The 21,794-nt window shown below is 35.6% G+C and overlaps 1 protein-coding gene across 6 annotated transcripts; it reads right to left on the bottom strand.

The window, feature by feature from the left end:
• Positions 1-2,894: 2,894 nt before the first annotated feature.
• SLC35A5 (solute carrier family 35 member A5) lies at positions 2,895-21,764 on the bottom strand. 6 transcript variants are annotated; one of them, XM_015595273.2, is made up of 7 exons: positions 21,501-21,764; positions 20,609-20,757; positions 16,716-16,814; positions 15,312-15,445; positions 12,734-12,801; positions 5,763-6,543; positions 2,895-4,377 (listed from the first exon to the last, which is right to left on the bottom strand). In XM_015595273.2, exons 2-7 carry the CDS (start codon positions 20,736-20,738, stop codon positions 4,309-4,311), a joined length of 1,281 nt encoding a protein of 426 aa, XP_015450759.1. In that variant the 5' UTR covers positions 20,739-20,757; positions 21,501-21,764; the 3' UTR covers positions 2,895-4,308. The 6 variants fall into 6 exon arrangements, with proteins under 6 accessions (XP_015450759.1, XP_006905523.1, XP_015450744.1 ...); XM_006905461.3 differs by having other exon boundaries at positions 21,526-21,762; XM_015595258.2 differs by lacking the exon at positions 21,501-21,764 and adding an exon at positions 21,355-21,493.
• Positions 21,765-21,794: the final 30 nt, after the last annotated feature.

Raw genomic sequence — 21,794 nt, 5'->3', positions numbered from 1 at the left:
AAGCAGACCAAGATAAAATTCTCAGAACTTATTAAGAGCAACTGGGAGTTGGGAAGAAACGTAATATCCTGAATTCCTCACCTTTCAGTGAACTGTGTCCAATGACTGTATTTTAATTTTTGAGGTTGATACATTTGTAAACAAAGTCCTAAGTTCGCTTTTAAAAATATAAAAGTAACTACAAGTAATGAAACAAACTGGAAATGTAAGTGTAATAAATCTCAAAGACTAGAAAGAACTTTCAGACTGGTTGAAACTACTGAACCAATATTGAATTTCTCAAGTTATTGCAGACTAAAGGATGAACCAAATTATACCTAATAATAAACACATGCAAATAACAATAGAAAGAGTACAGATCTCATTTTGTAACCAAGTGTATGAAAACTAGAAATGAAGAAAAATGTGAATAAAAACCTCAATCATACTATCCTTGGCTCAAAACAGGTTAGAAAAATAATGATAATGCTATATTTTAATGTCTTTTGGGATTAGCCTAAGGTGTACTTACTCCAAGGAATTTTTCTACCAGTTATAAACATGTTTACTCACAAACAAGAAACAAAATAAATGCATTTGAAGTAGATTAGTTGGAAAAAGAACAAAACTTTAGGTAATTGAAAATTGCACATTAACATATTTTTAAAAACAAATAAACCACTCATACACAAAATTTAAAATGAGAAAGGAAATAGAACTACATTAAAAGAATAAATTTTAAAAAATTATGAGAATGATTCATAAATTCCTATGCAAATAAATTTGAAAATCTAGATGGTTAATTTCTTAGCAAAATATAAATGATCTAGAGTGAACTAAGAAGAGGATAAGGAGGAAATAGAGAATATTGTGGGCGGAAAAAAAACAAGTACACCTGAAAAAAGTGCCAAGCCTAGGAAATTTTATTGGTGGTGAGTTCTTTCAAAACTTCAGAGAACACATAAAGCTAATGATTGAAAAATCTTTCAGGGCAATGAGGCCAATGGGCGTTGGCAGCTTGACCCCCACCACATTGGTATGGGATTGTTAAGAGATGTGGGTTGATAAACCCCAGCAGGATTAAATGCATTACTCATAATGTCAGCAGGTTTCGGTTATCTTGGTAAAGACAGGATGGTGCTTAAAGCAAGCGAAATAGCAAGTGAGGACAGAAGTTCTGCAGATCTGTTTGAGGATTTACTGTGATTCTATTTGAGCAAGATATCACTCACTAAATTCATATTTTGAATAAACATTTATTGGACTTATGGCTTTGCTTGTATTTCATTTGTAAATTTGTTTTGATTTTCGTATAGAAACGGCAAGTTTATACTTCATATTTGTATGTATTTAAATAACTGTAAAGTAGAAAAAAGGTCAACACTGAGATCTGTGAGAATTTTTTTTTTCTTTCATTTTCAGAAAGTTGGCTCTAGGCTTTAGAGAAGGAAAATAACTCTCTTTTCTTTGAGTTTGACTTTCTCTGCCTCTTCTTCACACTGGAATAGTAAGTTTGTGGGGAAAATCAGGACATAGGTAAAAGGGAAAGTTGCCAAAGATGACCTGGGCAGTGTTTCATCAAGTCTTTTTGGCCTGTAGAAGGGCAAAAGGAGTCGCTGCAGCTCCATGTAGTCTAATCCTGCCCACAAGCAACAGGGCTTCTACAGGGGATTCAGAGACAAAAAGCCTTAAGAGTTATAAACAAAGTAATTTTGCCCTGTGTGTTTTCTCTGCACATGGATCTTGAAACACTGTGGCAGAAGGATGCAGCTTCAGCCCATGAAATTCTGGGATGAAGCTATCTTTCCCTCTATAAGCCACATCCTGCTTTCTCTCAAGATTAGGCACATTGCTAGAGAGAAGTTTGGTTCTAAGACCAATGACAGAACTGGAACCAGATCACTGCAGGCCACACTTGTGGTCCAACCAAAGTGTATTCAAACTAAAGGAAACAGATTTAGTACATTACTTGTAGGTTATAACTATTTAGGAGAGAATCTAAAAATAGGAAGGGATTTTAGAAATCACTTAGTCCAACTTCTATACCAAGGCAAGAATCCCTTCTAAAACATTCTGATAACAGAATCTCCCCCTAAAAAATTCAGTGATAGAGAATTTACTACTATTCTCTACTACTCTTCAGAAAGGCCTTTTCTACTGTTGAAAGTATCATTTTTCAGGAAGAGTCTTCCTTATAAGGAAAGAATAACTGTCATCCTATAACTTTTATTGTAGTTTGGTTCCTTAGAATAGGAAAGAAATCTACTTCTTTTCCACATGACAATTGTTCTACCAGGGTTACACACTTGACTTCCAGAGCACATAAGACGATAGAATATGGTTTCTAGACCTTCCAGTTTTTCTCTCTTTAAAATAGTGCCCACAAAGTACTCCAGTGCACCTAGATCAGAACTTCCCATTTTACCTACAGCTACAACTTTTTCTCTCTTATTGGTAAGTTAATACAGGTAAACCCTACTTTGGGAAAAAATGCTTTCTGAAAAGGTGAGCGAAAATAAAGTAATTGTAAATAAGAAAATCGAACTCCATGGACTAGTAGAATCTGTCATTTAATGTATTCCTGTAGGCAATACCTTTGCAAAGAATATTGTACTTTTACCTGTTCTGTAAGATAAATGTTCTGGTATGCTTAATTTCCTAAAAGTGAGGTTTTCCTATATCTGATTTTCCTTACCTTTAAAATTAATTGCCATAGTGATGTAATCTTCCTGTTTCACAACTCTGGTGGGACAGTCTATGATAAGGTGGATAGTTTTGCTATTCTCTAAAGTCAAGATTTACTGAAAGAAAATGTTTTAAAAGTTGTTTAGATTTCTGCCTCACTCTCACTTCATTTTTTGAAATTAAAAGTACTCCACATCCCATCTCATATGACAGAGTAGCGACACAAGATATATGTTTAATAATTATTTTATTTACAAATTTCCACTAACTCTTGCTAAGTCATATTATTCTGCACATCAGATGGGTTATATAACAATATTATCTTATGTTCATCTGTATGAAAATTAGAGGAAAGAAGAGAAGAAATGAACCAATTGCATGAGAATGACATCTTAACTCACATTTACAGTGTACTGCTCTGTAAACATACAGGTCTGACAGGTAAAGCCAATTCTTGTCCTATTACCATCCAGCTGCATGACGTTGGGCAAATCACTTGTTTTCTCACTTTTAAATTATCTGTCATTTGACTTCAATACCTCAGAGTCAATTAGCTGCATGCAAAAATATATTGAAAAATACCATGTACTTGAAGTGTGAAATATTATTATAAAGTGATTATCATTGGCCTTTCTCTTTTTAAATACTATTCATACTTCAATAAAGTCATTTGTTTGCTAAATAACCCTTTCAAAAGGAACTCTTAGACATTAGTCTTACTGACAACCTGCTGTGATTCTGAAGCCAATGTCTCAACTCTTAAAAACAAGATAAGATATATAATTATCATAAGGTCTGATTAATAGCTAATAAAATGAAATAGCTTCCTCCTAGTTCTTTAAAACATAAAAATCCAAGAGTCGTGAGGTCAATCTGAGGAGAAAGAAACCCACCATGGCCCGTTTAAATGATTTAAAATACAAGTGATAACTGTGGTGACTGGGAACCAATTTTCTCCTAAGTGGAAGCTTATTTGTATAGAAAAACATTGAAAGATAATACTAAAAATCAAATTCCCTATGAATTCCTAAAAAAATAAAAATTCTGAGATTTTGTTTCTGAAAAATTGCTCCTTCATCAAAACATTCAGCAGAGACTACAGTGACCTCAAATCAACGTTGTAGCCAAAGAGGATGGTCCTTCAACCAAATTTTTTAGAAAGTCGTGTTGCTTTTTTAACGGAAAAATGTGTACCTCCAGGGCCTCAAAATTCAAGGCACAACCTGTTTAATATTTATGATGATAAAAAAGGGAAGACTAGCAGAGAGAGTAGAACTACATAATTATGAGTATCTGTCAAACTGATCTGTATTTGTATATTTATGGGGTATGGTAAACATGATTATAAGGTTTTTGGAACCTTGGACGACAAGGAAAATAATCTGTGAAGATACTTTGTTGACTTATCAAGTACTGGGCCATTTATGTAGTCTCTATACTATTATTCCTATGTCAGTTCTTAGACCTTTTTAGCTTTTGGGTACCCTCAGCCTTGGATAGAACTGTTTAGGGAGCAGTTAGATATATGCAAAGAGTGTTAAACTTTGGAAATGTTGTTGGCTTATCAAAGTCAAAAGATGAATGCCACATATGCTGAAAATGTGAAAATAAGGTTGTGAGATTTGCCAACTATTTTGTTACCAATTATAAAGTATCTTCATCTGACTCAATGGCATTCTTCGGTTTGGTAAGTCTTTCCAGTTCTTCTCCATCCTAAAAGAAAACATGAAATCAGTAATTAATTAAAGCAAAACTAGAGATGTAGCATTTTTACTGATTAGCAAGGAGAAATCTTACTAATAAGTCATGAATTTTATTTCATTAAACTATAATCTGGTCAAATGAAATTAAATAAATACTTACGTTCTTGGAAAGTTAATTTTAGACATATAATGAGATCATGAAAAACCGAAATGCATCTCAGTACTTGAATCTCAAAGTTAACATGAGCAAAGTAAGGAGCACCCTCTGCTGGTCTTGAAGGCAAATGACTAAAGATTGGAGAAATACAATGAGGCCTTGTTATCTAAATTGATATTCTTTTACCTAAAAAGTAGGACAAGCAGTATTATCAGACAACTGGAAAAAGAATACAGTACTTTTGAACCTATACTCTGGCTGAGATCAGGGCATTTAGGACACAAGCTTCTAATGTTTTTCATCCTAAGAATCTGTTGCATCACCACTTCAGAGAAATTACTGAGAAGTTCTGCCATGAACTCTAAGAAATAGATTAATTTTCCCAAAGAATAAAATGTTCATTGTGTAAAATATTTCATATTTTACGTGTTCATGAAAATTTTAAATTTAAAGCTACACAGAGGAATCTATTTCATCCTTTATTTACAACAAATATCCAACTCCTTACTTGAATCTCCAAGAGATCATTACTAATTTGCTAATAACATGACCAACAAATCCCCCTAAAACAATAACAAGCAACTGGTGAAATGCTACTTATTCAGAATACTCGCATAAGTACTTTTCTTGAAAATATTTTCTTGTGAAATCCTCTGAAAACCATCGACTTAATGAGATAAATGCCCCTATCTGACACACTGTGGTTTATGAATAACCACAGGGGAAATTAAGGAGTCAGGCTTCATACTTAACGTTTAATAAGATTTACTAATGTTGAAGATCAATTTTCCTTATGAATGAGGCTTATTTTCCCAACTATGGTGGAGCGGAAAGAGTAATGAACTAGGAGTCAGACCTCAAGGGTTTAGTACCAGTTCTTTCACTCACAATCTGTAAACCATTTAGCCTCTCAGAGTCTGTTTCTTCACTTGTAAAACTAGGGAAACAGGACAGGATAACCTGTGAGGCATCTTCTGGCTCTGTGACTATGTAATATTCTGATGTGACTAGCACATAAAATCCTTGACTGTGATTTATACTTTTGGACCCCTGGCAACATTATCAGGAACTCTTGTACACATAAGGAGTCCAATGAGTGTTTGTTGAATAATTTTTAAAAAGTCACAGAGATCCAATACCTCCTTTGATAAATCTGCACTAATCTATTTCTTTTCTTGTATAACAATTCTTTGAATTGGGGAAGAACAAGCAAAAAAGCAGTATCCTCACAAACTTACCCCACTTGAGCGCTCCCAAAGTCGGCCGCTTAGATCTCGGATCCTTTCTTGCCTAGGTGCAAATTCCTTATCTTGAGTCTTGCTGGCATTATAAATAAATATGGAAAGAAGAACTGACGGGGCTTCTAAGAAAAACTCCAGGGAGGGTTGAAAGTCAAATACCAGGACAGACACTGTTGTGATGATGACAGTGGTGACCTGGGCCATCAACACATGGAACATGTTGTCCAGGAACTTCAGAATAAAAGCCACTGAGAGGCCCTGGAATGCAGTTACAAAAATAAGTGCTGCTGAAAATGCATTGTGGCCATAAAAGAACCCGCAGTTCTTAATCTGATCACGGTTACTGCTCTGAAGGCCCAGAGTCAGCCCATTAAAAAGTATGCCAAAGAAATAGAGTTTGCTGTTCTGTATGAAGATGCTTTCAGTGAGCTGGTTCCCTTCCTTCAGTATCTTTTCATTATAGATATTGGCCATTGAAGAAGTAAAACACTGGACTATAATGAGAATATGGCCCAAGCCAAGACGGATGTGACTGAAAACCCTGGCTGTGGTGTTCCACTTAGCATCAATAAAAGTCCACTCCTTTGCTGTGCAATTATCTCTTCTGGGACACTCACTTCTGAAAAGAAGGCAGGAATTAGAAGGGCTGAAGAAGGCATCATGATGAAACCCATGTCCTGCCAGGTTATGCTGTGAAGTTTCAGTCCCAGCAGTGAGGGACACAATAGATAAAAACAGAATCAGGAGAGAAGCCCACTGTATCCAGTTTAGATGTCTCCTGTTCAAAGATGAAAAATAAGATTTTACTATTGGTTTTCTCCCCCCTTCCACATCAACTGTTTATAACTGAAAACTCAAAAACACACTTGAGTACTCTATTGAATGAACTGTATCCGTTTTTGCTAGGATTCTCAATTCAAGTTCAAAAGAAACATGTTAGTGTCTCTGCTTCTTAAACTTGATACTTTTATTCACTTTTATAATTGTCCCTTAATTCCATTCAGTCACTTCTCCTCATTGTAAGTTTTCTTTTAGCTACAGGTTTAACTAAGCCTCCTTTCTACTTCCAGAGCAGATCTTGAACCTTTGGAGCAATAACTTTTTATCTCACTATGAAGCAAGTTGTAGTAGAGATTCTCAACCTGGTTCCTATGAACCAGAATGGGACGAACTTCAGATATCCCCGAATCCTTGCAGTGTGTGCCAAATCTTCTCTATAGGCGAATTCTCAGCCCTCCCCCTACCTCCAGAAAACCCCTGAAAGCTCTGTCAAATTTCAAAGGTATCCATGACCCAAAAAAGATTTAAGGAGGAACCTAGCTCCCAGAACCATGACCTAATCATAAAGCATTTCACAGTCAAATACTGTTTGATAAGGCAAGGGAAAAAACTATTTTTAGTGTTTCATTTTACAAATTCTTAACAACGCTTTAATTATTTTGCCTAACAACAAACTTGTGATATATAGAAGACATGCACTATTATTTTTCCTTTTTTTTTTTTGGATTCATTCAGCTCGACAGACATTTAATAAGCAGTTACTATGTGCCAGGCGCCCTGGAGAGATAAAGACTTGATCTCCATCCTCAAGGAATTTATACTTTAATAGGGACAAAGCCATGAAACTAAATGATGACAATATAATGTGTGACAAGGGACACATGCAACAATTGGGGTACACTGAGGAAAGAACACTTGAATCTGTAAACTGAATCAGGTATTGCTTCAAAGAAGAAATGACACGAGCTGAAAGATAAAAAATAAACTTAAGTTTGCCACGTGAAAAGGGAGGTGGTGATATATATCCAGGCAGAGGGAATAATCTATGCAAAAGCAGCAAGAATGTACAACGTCGACTTAGGTAAAAGGAGTAACTGACTCAGGCTGGGGTAGAGAGGGAGGCCTCTAGGGAGAACGATATCTTCAAGTCTGAAGATCAATTAGTCAAATGAATAGAGGGACATGGGGCGGGAGAGAAAATAACACAAGCAAAGGCAGAAGTGTAAAGAAACAGGTGAGAAATACAAGTGACAAGAATTCACTAACATTTATTGAGCATCTACTATGGGTCAAGCAATTCCTGTTCTAGGGGAGGAAACAGTGTTCAGAGTGGTTAGCTGACTTCCTGAAGGTCATGCATTTATGAAAGAGCAAGGAAGGGACCTAAGCCATGGTTTTGTACATCTTCCTTTTGGACAAATGCATCTCTTAAGTAATTATGAGTTCCCATAATGCATATATATGTATAGGATATGTGTCTGATTTCACCAATGCTTCCATAGAGCTTCATGCTATAAAAATGTTAAATGAAAAGACCAGCCTAGATAGCAGTACACCTGTGTACACTATCATGTCTTCTTGTGTGTACTCTCCCAAATAACCAGAGCTAGCACTTAGTGATGGCGCTAGCATAGCCCTATGATATGAAGCCAGAAACTGTGACTTAAGTCACATACATTTCTGAAGGTGCAGCTACTGTGCACTGAGTGGTAGAAAGCAAATTGAATGGAAACAAAAAAGTCAGATGAAAAATGGGTGTCCAATTTATAAAAATCATTATATAACCAGTTATTGTATATCAAGACAAATGAGGCAATGATCCGTATAGTTCCTTTAGAAGTTTTCAATTCTGACAGCCATAGAATTTCCACTAATAGTGACATTGAGAAAAAAAGAATCTAAGGTAACAAAGCCCCAAACAAGCCAAATAGTACTTACTGGAAATAATTACTCATTCGAAGTAATGTTCTTGGGAAGGTAAAAATTCTTAAAGATTGGGCTGAAAATAATAAATTTTCAACCAGGAAAATAAAGTTTAATAAATTATCCTGTAAAGATAATTGCAGATCCTGAAGATCTGCACTTACAAATGACTGACAGTGCATGGAAGAGTTTATGCCTCAGTTTGGTGGATACAACAGTAGAAACTCACTTAACTGATCTCTCCACTGCCCCAGTAAAACATTCAGAACACTTGCAGCTAGAAGGCTACTCTACCTGAGGGCCTCTGCACTCAAGTGAATTGTCTGCTCACAAAAAGTCTTTGCTACTAAATGTGTTTTTGCCAGGTGACCTCATTTCTGTAATGATGTATTTTAATGATTATTAAATGATAAATTATAAGTGAAAGATAGGATTACTGTCTTTATGAAAAAAGTAAGTTGAATGAATGCTTTAGGAAAATTAAAGGTAAATAAATCACTCATAAGATAAAAACTGCCTTCTAATTAGGTATAGGCGAACTTATTTTATGACTAGGAAATGAATAAAACTCTAGAAGAAACTACTATAAAAGTATTTTAAAGGACTTGCTCCATTTTAAAGAAACTGAAACCATAAATCACAAATGATGTATAATATAGATTCTAGCAAAAAAGCAGCAAAAGAACTCCAATCAGCAAACCCTATACATACTCAAAGGAAAAGTCTTAGCTTTTCAGCAAAAGAATGGACACTTATATATCTTAAGTAAAACTGTTTAAAGTACATATATTTTTTTAAATGATTTCCCACTTTGAGTTTCCCACACAATTAGGTCTAAATTGTGTCTGATAAGAGCTTCTCTGCCATATTTGGTGGTCGCAAACCAATACAATGAATATAATGTAAATATAATGTAATATAATGAATATAAGTGTAAAGATGTAATTTTTTTCAAAAAATGGTACATAACACAAATCTTAGTAGTGCACAGAGTGACCAGGGGCAGATTAATAACAAGAAATTATAGAAAGTGAACAAACGATTTTGGAGAAAAGCTTGTACTACTAAATGGCACTTTCATTTTTTTTTGCTGGTTTAGAGAGTAACTTAACTACCATACCTTCCAAAACACCAGCATGTTTCAAAATGTGTTTTTCAATAATTTTTTCCCCCATAGCTTCTCTTTGAAGAAATCAAAGAAACACATATATTCTTTAGGTGAAAGTAAGTACTGGTCTTAGTAATCTTTTGCCTCCAAATCTCAATGTTCAGGTTGATATTATTTCCTAAAGCCTAAGCAAACAAGATCATACAACTTTGCCAAGCTTTAAGAGCAGAGCAGCAATGCCTTAAGGCATAATGCCTGCCACCAGTTTCTACTTGGAACCAGTGTCAATATTTCAAAGGACAAATCTATACATTCACATGGGGTTTCCCTAGAAAAGACAATAAGACATATCCTGGGATGGTGATATTTATCCTTTTGCACTTTCAAATTCTTCCAAGTAATTCTTGCATTAGTCACTAGACTTTTTTTCCTACCTGTGTAGTCTTATATTCTTCAGCTGTATGGGAAGGATATTTGATGGCTCTGCTATAGTCAAGTATAAGACAAGAGCTATAATGTTCCAAATAACAAATGAGTTACTTATGGCAAACAAATTAAGAATATGTGATAGAACTCAAGTTGCTACTTTTAGGTCAAAATTTTATTGCCAAGGGCAAAAGGTTCACAAAGAGTAGATTAAATGGGGGGCGTGGGGAAGACAACATATATCACCAACAAAAAAATCAAGACAGAACATGGATGATTTGGAAATGTAATAATAAATAGTACTTAAAAGTAATTTTTATAAAATTATTAGATTATCCTATTTTAGCTCTACTATTTAGACTAGTTTCAGTGTTGACCTGTGAATCAGTTAAATTAGGACCAATCTGGGAGCTAAGTCAGTGCTTGTTGAAATAAAAAAGTAGACCATTTTTCTTGTTTCTTTAATATAAATAATTTCCAAGGAGTCAAAATGGAGAGACAGTAACCACAAAGCAAACATGTCTAAGAATCAATACTATTGCTCTGAATATTAAGAAGTAAAATTTGTAAAAAAATTTTTTGGACTTTAGTTTTTAACAATGTTATAATTAACACTAGCAATAATACCATTAATATTATAATAGTATTAAAAGCAAACATGTAAAATTTACAGTACAGATTTGGATTTGGTTACACAGAGCATTGACTTTCTTAATTGTTAAATGCTTAACAGTTTAACAGAGTCACCTTTGCCCAGGGTGGTGGTACTCTCTGCTGGAAAAGGAGCAGATTATTTCAAATTGGTCACTCTGCCCTCAGCCACGTCCACCCCATACTCTCCCTCCTATATAGTCAAAAGGAGCCACCCAAATGCAGCAAAATGCTTAGTGGTTCTGGGCTCCAAGAATAGACTCAGCTTGGAACAACTCTATTGATGAATGGACAATAACTACATTGCCTCATGGGTCAACATGGGGTCAAGTCAAAATAGGGAAGAAAGTGCTTGGCACTGAAAAGTCCTTAAGTGTTTTTTCATTACTGCCTGGCTGAGAACCTCCCTTTGCCTACAGAGCAGTTATGATACTAGAATACACAGCAGCTGAACCAGTCCTGGGTAGGTAGGACCTTTCCAAGTGGCCCCTCATCTCAGCCTCAGAGTCATGCTTCATGCTCTTGAGTCAAACTACTGGCCAACTTCGAGTCACACAATATACTTTATATCTTCTCTTTCGTAAATTCAGTTTTAAACTGATGTAATTTTGACATCATACATAATATGTTATATATTATATAATAACTTAAGTATATCATGTATAGTAATAACTGTCATTTCAAAGGAAAAAAATGTTCATTTTATAAAAGCATGTTTTTGAGACCTTTGTTCCCTTATTAAATAGCGAAGATTTTATTATGTGTCAGAGCCAACTTCTGTTCTTTATGGCAGTGTATTTTAAAATTATCACAGGAATTAATATAAAATTTTATTGCTTACATATATTTTTTCAGAATCCAAATTTTTATCCTATTAAATAATTTCATGTTGACTTCAGACTTCAAAATATTTTCGCAATAGCATTCTGTAACTTGCTAGTTGAACTATTTTCCCAATTCATAAATAAAATAAAGAATATGACACAAAAGCAAATTTCATTGTACCGTAACATTTAAATTGTATGACATGTATGAATTGTATGACATGTTGGCCAGTAGTTTGACTCAAGAGCATGAAGCATGACTCTGTGTATTTTTTTCCTATCTCTTACATCAACCATTAAATTGAATGTTTCCTCAGGGTAAAAGAAAATCTTTTAAGAATTCCCTGTAATTTATATATTGAAGACATCATGAATTCAACAAATATTTACTGAGTGCCTATGTACCGACCCATTCATCCTGTACCCATAAATCATGAAAAAACATGCTATGACATAGTACGCTGAGAAACAAGAAATTAAATATAAAATTAAAAAAAAAAAACAATCACAACAAATATAACAAGAAGTTAATTTTATTTTCTTCATCATCATCATCACCATCACCATCACCATCATCATCATCAAGTAACAAATCAAACTGGAGTTAAGGGACTAGATCCTGTATCATCTTAGGATATTCTGGCCTTTGTTTTGCAGCAGAGCCTATATACTTCAAAAAGTTGATTTTATTCAAAGGCCTTCCTGAAGATAGGAAAGACTGGTGACAGCATTTTGAAAAGTTTTAAAATCTATCATTTTCATTAATTGTAATTCTGACTCTATTTCTCATATAAATTCTCTGCTAGTTAGAGCTTACACCATGTACTCATCTCAAGGAATTTAATAAAGAATTTGCCACTCTTTATCATCTCAAACTCCAAATAACAAATATGTATTAATCTTAGGAACTTCTTAGTTCCCTGTTAGTGTATCAAGATCCTGCAAGGAAAAAATACCTCATGAGTTCTTTGTTGAAAATCTAGCACTAAAAATTAAATACTTATAACTCAGTCACTTATCTTTTTTTTTTTAAATGCCAAGAAAAAAACATTTGAAACATGGAATCATAGAGATTTAGACAGGCTAGCAATGGAGCTACTTTCCAGATGGGATAAGCAACTCGCCAATACACAAAGCCAATTAAGAATAAAATCCTGGCCCTGGGATTTGGAGGGTTCAGTGCTCTGGGTATATCACTTGAAACAAGGCTGTGCCATTTTAAAGCACGATATATGCTTTCACAACAAGTTACTTACTTCAGCACTATCCTGAATAGAAGAGCTGTTGTTATAATGCTAAAATTTGAGAAGATAACAGCCATGGCCTAGGAAGAAAGAGAAGATACAATTACAATCCAAATAAAAGTACTGACCTCAGAAATCTCTCAGCTTGGTGGTTCATCTGACAAAAAAAGCTCTTTGGTCAAAAACCAGAGGGGTTATGAGGGTAGCTATTTCACCAGAGGATTAAATTCCATTTTTATTGCTTGTTAAATTTATGCAGATATGATCAAATTATTGTACAGGCTTTTAAAATGTGTTGAAATTCAGCAAGTGCCTGTGTAAATAATCTCTATGTGCAGATCTGGAAATACTTACAAACTCTTAAGGTTTAGGTCTGAAATAATAGTTACCATGCTTATAAAGCATTCTTTTTTAAGCTTTCCAAGTGTTTTACAGCCTTTTCCTTTTAATACTGTTTCTATGGGTAGAGAGAAGGCAAGTTCTGTTAGGTCTATTTATACATTAAGATAATTGAGATATAGGTTTTTAAACATCCATACTGTTGTAGGAATTGAATCAATTTTCCTGGCTGAACTGTAGTGACTCAATACCAGTGAACTGCTACCAAACTTATATCTGACATCCTTTGGATTCATTATTCATATTGTTCTAAACACTTAGAAATATGTTAGCCAGATTTTATAAAGGTTTGTTTTTGTTAATTCATTCATATTTTACATATGAGAGTATTAATCTGAACACGTATATACATTCTGGCTAGAAAGTATGAAATTTCATTGCTGATTACCATAATTGGATCTGACAATTTTAATAATTTTTAAAAATGAATCCTATTGATTTAGTTCACTCTGCCTTCCTTCTTGCTGCCACTTTAAGATGACTAAACCCCAAAGGGTATCAAGTTTTATATAACCAGCACACATGATATTATGCAGCTGAATTAAATAAAGAGTAACTCCAATAACAATTAGCAAAAATCTCAAGAACACAATGTTGTTTTTCTATTAAATTTTTATGGAAACCACTATTTTAAGGTTTTTCTCAGTGTCCTTTGTAGATAAATGCTTGTGAACCCCTAGTTAGGAGAAGAGTAAGAAGAGGTGAGGAAAGTAAGTGGCTAGTAAGAAGTGGTAATAATGGCAGTGCAGATGCACCTAACAAAGCAGCCTTGCTGGACTGATGAATTCTGAAAACTCTTTCCATGCAATAGTATAAGAAAAAACAAAACACCAGAGTTCTTTGTCTCCAAACTTCCATGCATATATACTTAATTTTTTTCAAACTAGACTTGGGCACAGCAATACACAGAAAAACCCATGACATTTATTTTGTAATGTCTGTGGTTGTATACAATCAGGAAGGAAGAGAAAAGCAACAAGATGGAAGAAAAAACAGGAAGTTGCAGTTTTGCTTTGGCACCAGGGATGTAGGAAAGGGATATAAATTTAGAGCTAATCTGTTAGATACGAACAAAACACAACGACTATATATGTATTGAAGGTGAATAATTATGTTGTTGGGTACAGGATCTCTCAGATGTGAAGAAAAAAGTGAAGAAAGAATTTAGGAGAGGACACATTTTAGGGAGAATGAACACTTACTAACAACATGAATCACAGAGCTGAATGAAACTTCAGGGGATCACCTGGCCGAGATCCCTACGTTAGAGCTGGTATGGTAACCTTATTCTATTTCACAGTTGGGCAACCAACTGTTAGAGCAGTTGAGGCTTGCCTAGTTACATAGCTTCTAAATTGTGCAAGAGAATCAAAATCCTGTTTTTTACTACAGTGCTTTATTAATCCTTCTTTTGTGTCTCATTCGTAAACTGATTTGGCTATATTTAAGAGGCTTCACATAGAGGACTAGTGCCAATAAAAATCCTATTTATGATCAAAGTCCCTGAATTTCTTCTTTAAAGAAACTTATGACACATTTTGGCAACAATGGCAACAGAAACCTTTATTTTGTAAAATATTAGGGGAAAATAGACACGTGACCCATACCGAGTAACAAGTACGAGCAAAAGACTGAATTTTAATTCTGATTACTAATGACTCTCTAAATTGACACGGAGGATGCTAAGAGAAATGAGATCTATTCCTAGAAGTATCAGTTATAGGTAGCATTTAGAGTTGCGAACTAACAGAAAAAGAAAATCATACAAATACATATAAACTACATTAAAGCAGGTTATGAAAGAGTGGTGCAAGAGTATATAATTTTCTGAGTTCAGTCTTCTTGGAGGTCCTGGATGCTGAGATTAATATTAGAGGCTGGTGACCACAGGATGGCTCAGAAAACAGGCAGATTGATTAAGATTACAAAGAGAGATGGTACCAGATTCATTGGCCCGGGAACAGAATAGTCAGCACAGTTTAAGAGAGCAATCTTTAACAGTGAGGGAATCTGGCAAGCAGATTGGTAAGTCAATACACAGATGATTCTGGTCAAACCTCACGAAGGCCAGTGAGGGCAATGAGAAACTAACAATGACAAAGAAAATGATTAAGGAAAAAAAAAAAGATTAACTCTGAAATTCATTTCTCTGTGTTTTTCCAATGCTATCTTCTTTGTCATATTTACTTACAGGCTGAAGATAGGAAAGGACATAGAAGACAATCAAATTATCCAGGAAATAAAGAAAGGCTGGAATGGACCACTTCATGAAATTAGAGAATTCCCTCCAGGAAGCACATCTCAAATTTCTACTTTGATGATTTTCTAAAGAAAGAAATACAGCAATAAATAAATGATCTTGATGAGAATGCCCACATTTTTAGAGACAGTAAATTACATCTAATTTCTGACACAATTTTTTAAAAGAGGCTTTTCAGAACTTGCTTTCATAAGTGATTATTAGCCTTAAGAAATCAAAGGCAATACAGGATTTCATTATTGCCTTTCTTCAACCCACCACTGTTCTTCATTACTGACAATCAGCAACACGTTAGGATTACTGATTCTCCTAATTCCTGTTAATTAACTTGAGGTAGAAATATCATTTAAGGCAACTCAGGATACACGTGTGGTTTCACGTAGTCTTGTGAGAGCATAAAGCCAAGTGAGAGATCAATAAATTAAATTAAAATAAGTAGAAAAAGATCAAGCTTTCATGCCGGGATTTTTTCTCCCCTGGGGGGGTGGGGAATCAAGAAAGGGAGATACTAGATGAAAATGTGTATGTAGGGAAGTAGAGAAAATTAACTTTTACTAATCCTAGTATGAGTTACTGTCCCATTTCTAGAGTTCCAAAAATTTAGGAAGGCACTATATAAAGAAGATGAAAAGATATCAAATAATTTAAGTTTAAGCCCTTTAAATAACACATGAATTTCGTATTAGGAAATGTAGTCCACTAATTGGAAACTCTGCACACATTAAAACTTTCCAGTATGAAAAGACATCCTCTTGGACAAGCCCTTTATTACTCCGATTTCTGTTTAACCTCATATGGAAAAGCAGATCAAAGTTGTAGAGAGCTAAGGCTCAATAATTGAAAAACTGACATGCAGAATCACAAAATGCTAGACACTTTAGATTTGAGGTAGGAAGCTCAGAAAAGTTAAAATAATTTGCCCCAGAGTACAGTCTCTCTGACTCCAATGCACCAGGCTGCCACCCTTGAAGGAACAGGGGACTGCTTTGCAATATGCTACATAATAAGTCAGACAGGAGTAATGTGAAAAGTTCTGACTTTGAATAAAAACTAACTCGCTGCGTGACCTGTCACATGAACAAACCATGAGGTAGAGCAATGGACAGGACACTAAGAAATGTGGGTTGGAGTCCTAGCTCTGTCCCTCCTAGCCAGCAGTGCATAACACTTGTTCTTTGAGCTGTTTCTCCACCTGCAAAACATGGATAATCATACTTGTTTGTATTTTGGCATCCTCATATATAAAATAAATGTGCTAGACTAAATGATATAAAATGTTCCTGCAAGTTCTAAAATTTTTTGATTCTATAATTTTTAATAAGTTTCAAGACTCACCTTTCTTTATAACCCAGAATGACACAAGCACACAGAAAACTAGCTTCACCAGTTCTGAGCACACATTCACAGTAGTGGGAAGATAATCATATTTATTCTCTGAAATGTAACAGAAATGTTTAACTATAAATTTTGCTCCATATAATGCTTATATACAGTTAATAATTTAGAGTTGTTTTTAAACTTAAAAGCCGGATTTTAATACTGGTTATATTAAACTTCATCTAGTTGGCTCTGCTCTTTTGGATTTTTTAATCAATTCACCTAATGTATTATCTATCCCTACCCTATTCGGCATTTTATTATCCTTGAATTTGATAAATATGCTTTTCAGGTTTTCATCCAAGTTGCTGATAAATACGTTGAGTTGGCTAGGGCTATGGGCAATGAAAGCTTTGTGGCATGGCATGAGAGACTACCTTCTAAATTGACTATTAACATTCAGGGCCTGACTCCTCAAACGGCTATGAAGTTGCCTGGCTACATCATTACCTAGCTCATGGTTCCTCTTGAGAGACTTGTTGGCCTTACTAAAATCAAGGTACACTGTGATATTTCCTTAACTCAGAGTTTCCCTTTTTCATATCATGGCACACATAGATAACAACATTTGTTTGGCACTGTGGGACACAAGCTACATTGGGGTAAAAGAAGGAAGTTATTTGAGGCAAGAAGCAACTTGTGCAGGGCTCTGGCTACTTCTAGGGCACAGAGAAAATTTTCTTACACATTCAAAAACCCATTGATGAGTTGGAAAGCTATGTCTTAACTTAAAAGTCAATCTAATTTTTAGGAAATGAGGTTTGGTTAGCATGCCTTGGTCTTAGCTGTTACCTTTGCCTTTTCTCCATGTTTACAACCAACTTGCTCTATTAATTTTGCCAAGGACAAACATCAACTTTATTAGGTCCTATTTTGAGAAATGTATTTTCCCCTCTTTTGAAAACATTTGCTTATTTCCCTTGGTCATCACATTAAAAATCAAAACTGGCCAAGCACAGAAAAACACCAACTCAACATTCTTTTGTCCCAGAATACCCTTTCTTCCTCTTTTCTGTTTCCCCTGACCTTCTCAACCTAAGCATAATAAAGTCTTTATTCATCTCTGATCCTGTAGCACCATCTGTCAATCTCTATAATAGTACCTCTCACATTGCATTAGTTATTTTTTATGTGTGTATCTTACCCTGAGAATGTAAGCTCCTTATGAGAAAAAGACCATTTTAGTCATCTTCGTATATCTGGCAGTTAACGATGTTCTGCTCTTCGTAGGCACTTAATCAATGTTAACCTCAATTTAGCTATCTGCCTGTTAAACTTTTCTCTCCTCTCTTTTCTGAGCTCAAAGCTAGACTGAAATCACACTTTACTATTCTCTAATAATACTTCACATTGATCTCTGTCATGATACACATGTGAGCAAACATGCACCTACATCAGTGCTCTTTAACTCATACTTGCTCTATTGGTTTTTTTTTCTTGTATTTCTATCATGGTTGATCCCAAACTGTGTCTCAGCATCATGTGAAACCTCCCTCTACTCACCTTCTGCCCATACTCACATACCTTATCTATATTACATCCATCCTTACTGATTTCCTGTTAGTCCCAAAGAAAGGGGTCATGGCCTCACTATTCAGACATTCACCCCTTTAAAATATTCCCTTCTCTTCAGGGACTTTGTTCTAATTAGTAATTCCTCTGGCTTCGGTATCTCCTTTATTCTTCTATTAACTGGCTTCCTCCCCTTGGCCTATAATATGCTCAAAACGCTCCCATCTGAAAAGCAAAACACTATATAAGATCCTATCCCTCCAACTACCATACTTTCTCCTCTAAAACAGTGTCAACATTCATTATCTTCATTTTGCCCACTCTTCATTCAGGTCTTGTCCTCAAGTAATCTCACTTCTGATCCCACCACTGTACTCAAACTACCTACTTTCTGAGATTACCAAATATCTTCTAATTATTAATTCCAAAGGGCATGTTTTAATCTTTATTATGTTGCAATTCTCTCTGTCTTCAAACATATTCTTTCCCTTCTATGAGTCATGTGCATTTAGTTCTAACAATTCCTTCTTAACATCCTTCCGAGTGTCAGGATGCCTGTTCAATGTTGGCTTTCCTTGGAGTTTTGTCCTTGGCTCCATTTCTTCATTTTGCATGCTCACCCTGAATGGGCTCTCTGTTCCTAGAGTATTAAATGTCAATATTAATGTCTCCAAATCTATACTCTGGAACATTTCATGCTCACTAAACACATGCATATGAATAACTACCTCCTATTTATTCATTTAATTGGCAGTTCCTGCACATGTGTGATGTGCTAGACATTGCAGGATACTGCAATGAACAAGCACACAGCTCCTGGCCTAAAATTCTGTAATTTCTCTGAATTCTGCTCTTCCTCCTAATAGTCTACATCTCAGCTGAGAGCATCATTGATCCACTTAGCACTCCAAACTGGAAAAATGAGTTATCCAATATTTCATCTTTTAATCTCTACATTCAATATATTCTCCAACTCCTGTCTTTTCTATATTTAGAATATTTTTTTAATCTATTTTCTCTTTTTTGTCCCTACTTCCAAAGTCTTGGTTAGTCTTTATCATCTGTGGTTTGAATTAGCAATAACTCCCTAAATTTGCAATATCTTTGCTTCCAGTCTCTTCCTCTTTAGCACATCCCCCATCCAGCTACCATGTGTCTTTCTCATTTTACCCGCCTGTTTATATCCTTCAATTATTCCTAATCCCCCAGACTCTAGGGCCTAGATAATAGGCCCAGATCCTTAGCATTGCATATGAAGTCCTTAACTATCTGATCATTACTTCTCTCTCTGGCCAAGCAATCCTTCCTTGCCGCCCTCCTCGCCCCCCCCACTCAATCCCCACTTCCGAATCCTTAAAGTTTTTGCTCAGTAATTCTGAACTACATGTTCTCACAATCCATTCCTTTTAATGCATCTGTTCATTTTTATAGGCTGTTGCCTCTATTTTGAATATTCCTGACTGACTTGTAGTCTTGTGGATCAAGTGTTATCTTATCATGGAAGTGATCAGGAAAGTATTTCCTTATCTATTTGCACTCCACATCATCCTCTCCCAGACAAAATATACCACTTTCTACTCTGATCTCTGCAACTTTGGTATATAACTGCATTTATTACACTGTATTTTCACGATGTACTTACATTTATGTCTCTCCTAATAAACTGTGAGTTCTTGAGAACAAGCTCTATGTCTTATGCACTATGAATCCCTACTAATACTTCGCCTAATGCCTGGCAGATAACTGCTAAATGAAGTAGAGACTAACATACACACCTGACTTCCCAAGCATACCATTAAAAGTCATGATGTCATAATTTTATGTGTCCTCATAACTAGTGAAAGGGTCTCAGTACAGTTTTACACAATTAAACTGTTTAAATACGAATTCTTATATTAAAAAAATAGATTTCTTGAGCACACATTTATCAAAGCTAATAATCTGTACTGTCCACTGATATAGTAATTAAGATAGTACCTCATCAGAAATGCCAAGTGAACAAACAGATATATCCTCCTGTTTATTTCAAAATAAATTATAATTATACATATTGCTACGGACAGAAACACTTGTTGATTAAAGCAAGTCAGATGTTATGATCTATTCTGTAAAGGGTTGGATCCTGTACTTGACCGATCCAAATTCTACTCAGCATCAAACATTTTTCTTGCTAAGGAATGAAAAATTAAAGAATCAAATTTAAACATTCTTTATCATTCACACGAAGCTGAGTGCTTAAAAGGGTATTACCCCATTTCGTACACAAGGAAAGTAAAGACAGGAGAGATAATGTGTGATTAGATGGAAGTGCTCCATCCATATTCCAAGTCTTAACTTACCTTCATTGGCTGAATATTTTACCAACAGGATTCGACTTGAGCTTAAAGCAATGAATATGGCCCCTAACAAGAATGTATACATTGTTGACAAGGAGCATAACATGGGATGACCACAGCACTTTCTTTCCATTCCACTGTTTTCCAATTGCCTTAAATAGAATAATAAATTCATGAGCAACCCTGCTGGCAGAGTAAGCATAATGCAAATACCATTGATTTGTGAAGGACAGAAAAATAAATTTTTTAAATGTTTGCCTATGGCTGTTATCAAACCCAAGAAAGTTGAGGAGTACGAGAGAAACTATGGAGAAAGGAAATGAAAAAGACTCAAAATCTGATAAGAGACAGAAAAGGCAAGGGCCAGATTAGAAGTGTAGCAGGTAAGTAAATGACACTTTGAGACTGCAGAATTCTGCAAAAATGCATTTAATTTCCATTTCTATTAGCAACTTTGCTCTAGAATAAGAGAATTTCAGACTTTTCTTTCTTTCCTCAGCCGCAGATCTTCTCTTTGAGAAAAAAGAGCTTACTTGGAAAGTTTTCATTACACTGCTGTTAATTTATGCTTAACTACTGTTAGAAGCAGAAGAGAACTTAGAAATCAATGACTCTAAGGCCCTCTTTTCATAGGCTGAGAACACTAAATTCTAGGCCAGGTAACCAACTTGCCCAATCTCCCAGTGTAGGGAGAGTGCACAGAGCCTGGGGGATTGGTGTGATGGACTTGAAATGCCAACATAACATACCCGATGGGCGCAACGTAAAGGGGCCAGAGACACCACTCCTACACCAGGAATGCAGGTTTCCCTAGACCGCCAGGGAAAAGCCTTCTCGTCACACATGCGCAGTTCAGAACTCATCTGGCGTGCCCACCCCTCATACGCACGCGTACTTGTTGGTCCGCGGGGCGCGGTTACCTCAGTCTCGCCAGAGGGTTTCTACTGGAAGGACGCACATCCTAGAGTTGAATCAGTAACTGTATAACTGAGTAACAGCAGCAGCAGCAGCAGCAGCAACAGCAGCAGGAGCTTTCAGGGTTCATAGGCAGGGAAGCTATGGGAGAGAAAGAGGCAAAAATGCCTCTGCCCCCGAGCCTCCTATTCCGAAACAAAAAGCACAATAACGAGCCGACTGGAGTCCATTGCGCAGGCGCGCTCAGTGTAGGCTTCCGGAGGGCGGGGAGAAG

Source organism: Pteropus alecto, unplaced genomic scaffold (assembly GCF_000325575.1).
Source record: "Pteropus alecto unplaced genomic scaffold, ASM32557v1 scaffold270, whole genome shotgun sequence".
Lineage (NCBI taxonomy): Eukaryota > Metazoa > Chordata > Mammalia > Chiroptera > Pteropodidae > Pteropus > Pteropus alecto.
Note: the sequence above shows the minus strand (reverse complement) of the source record. Positions and strands in the feature narration are given on the sequence as shown.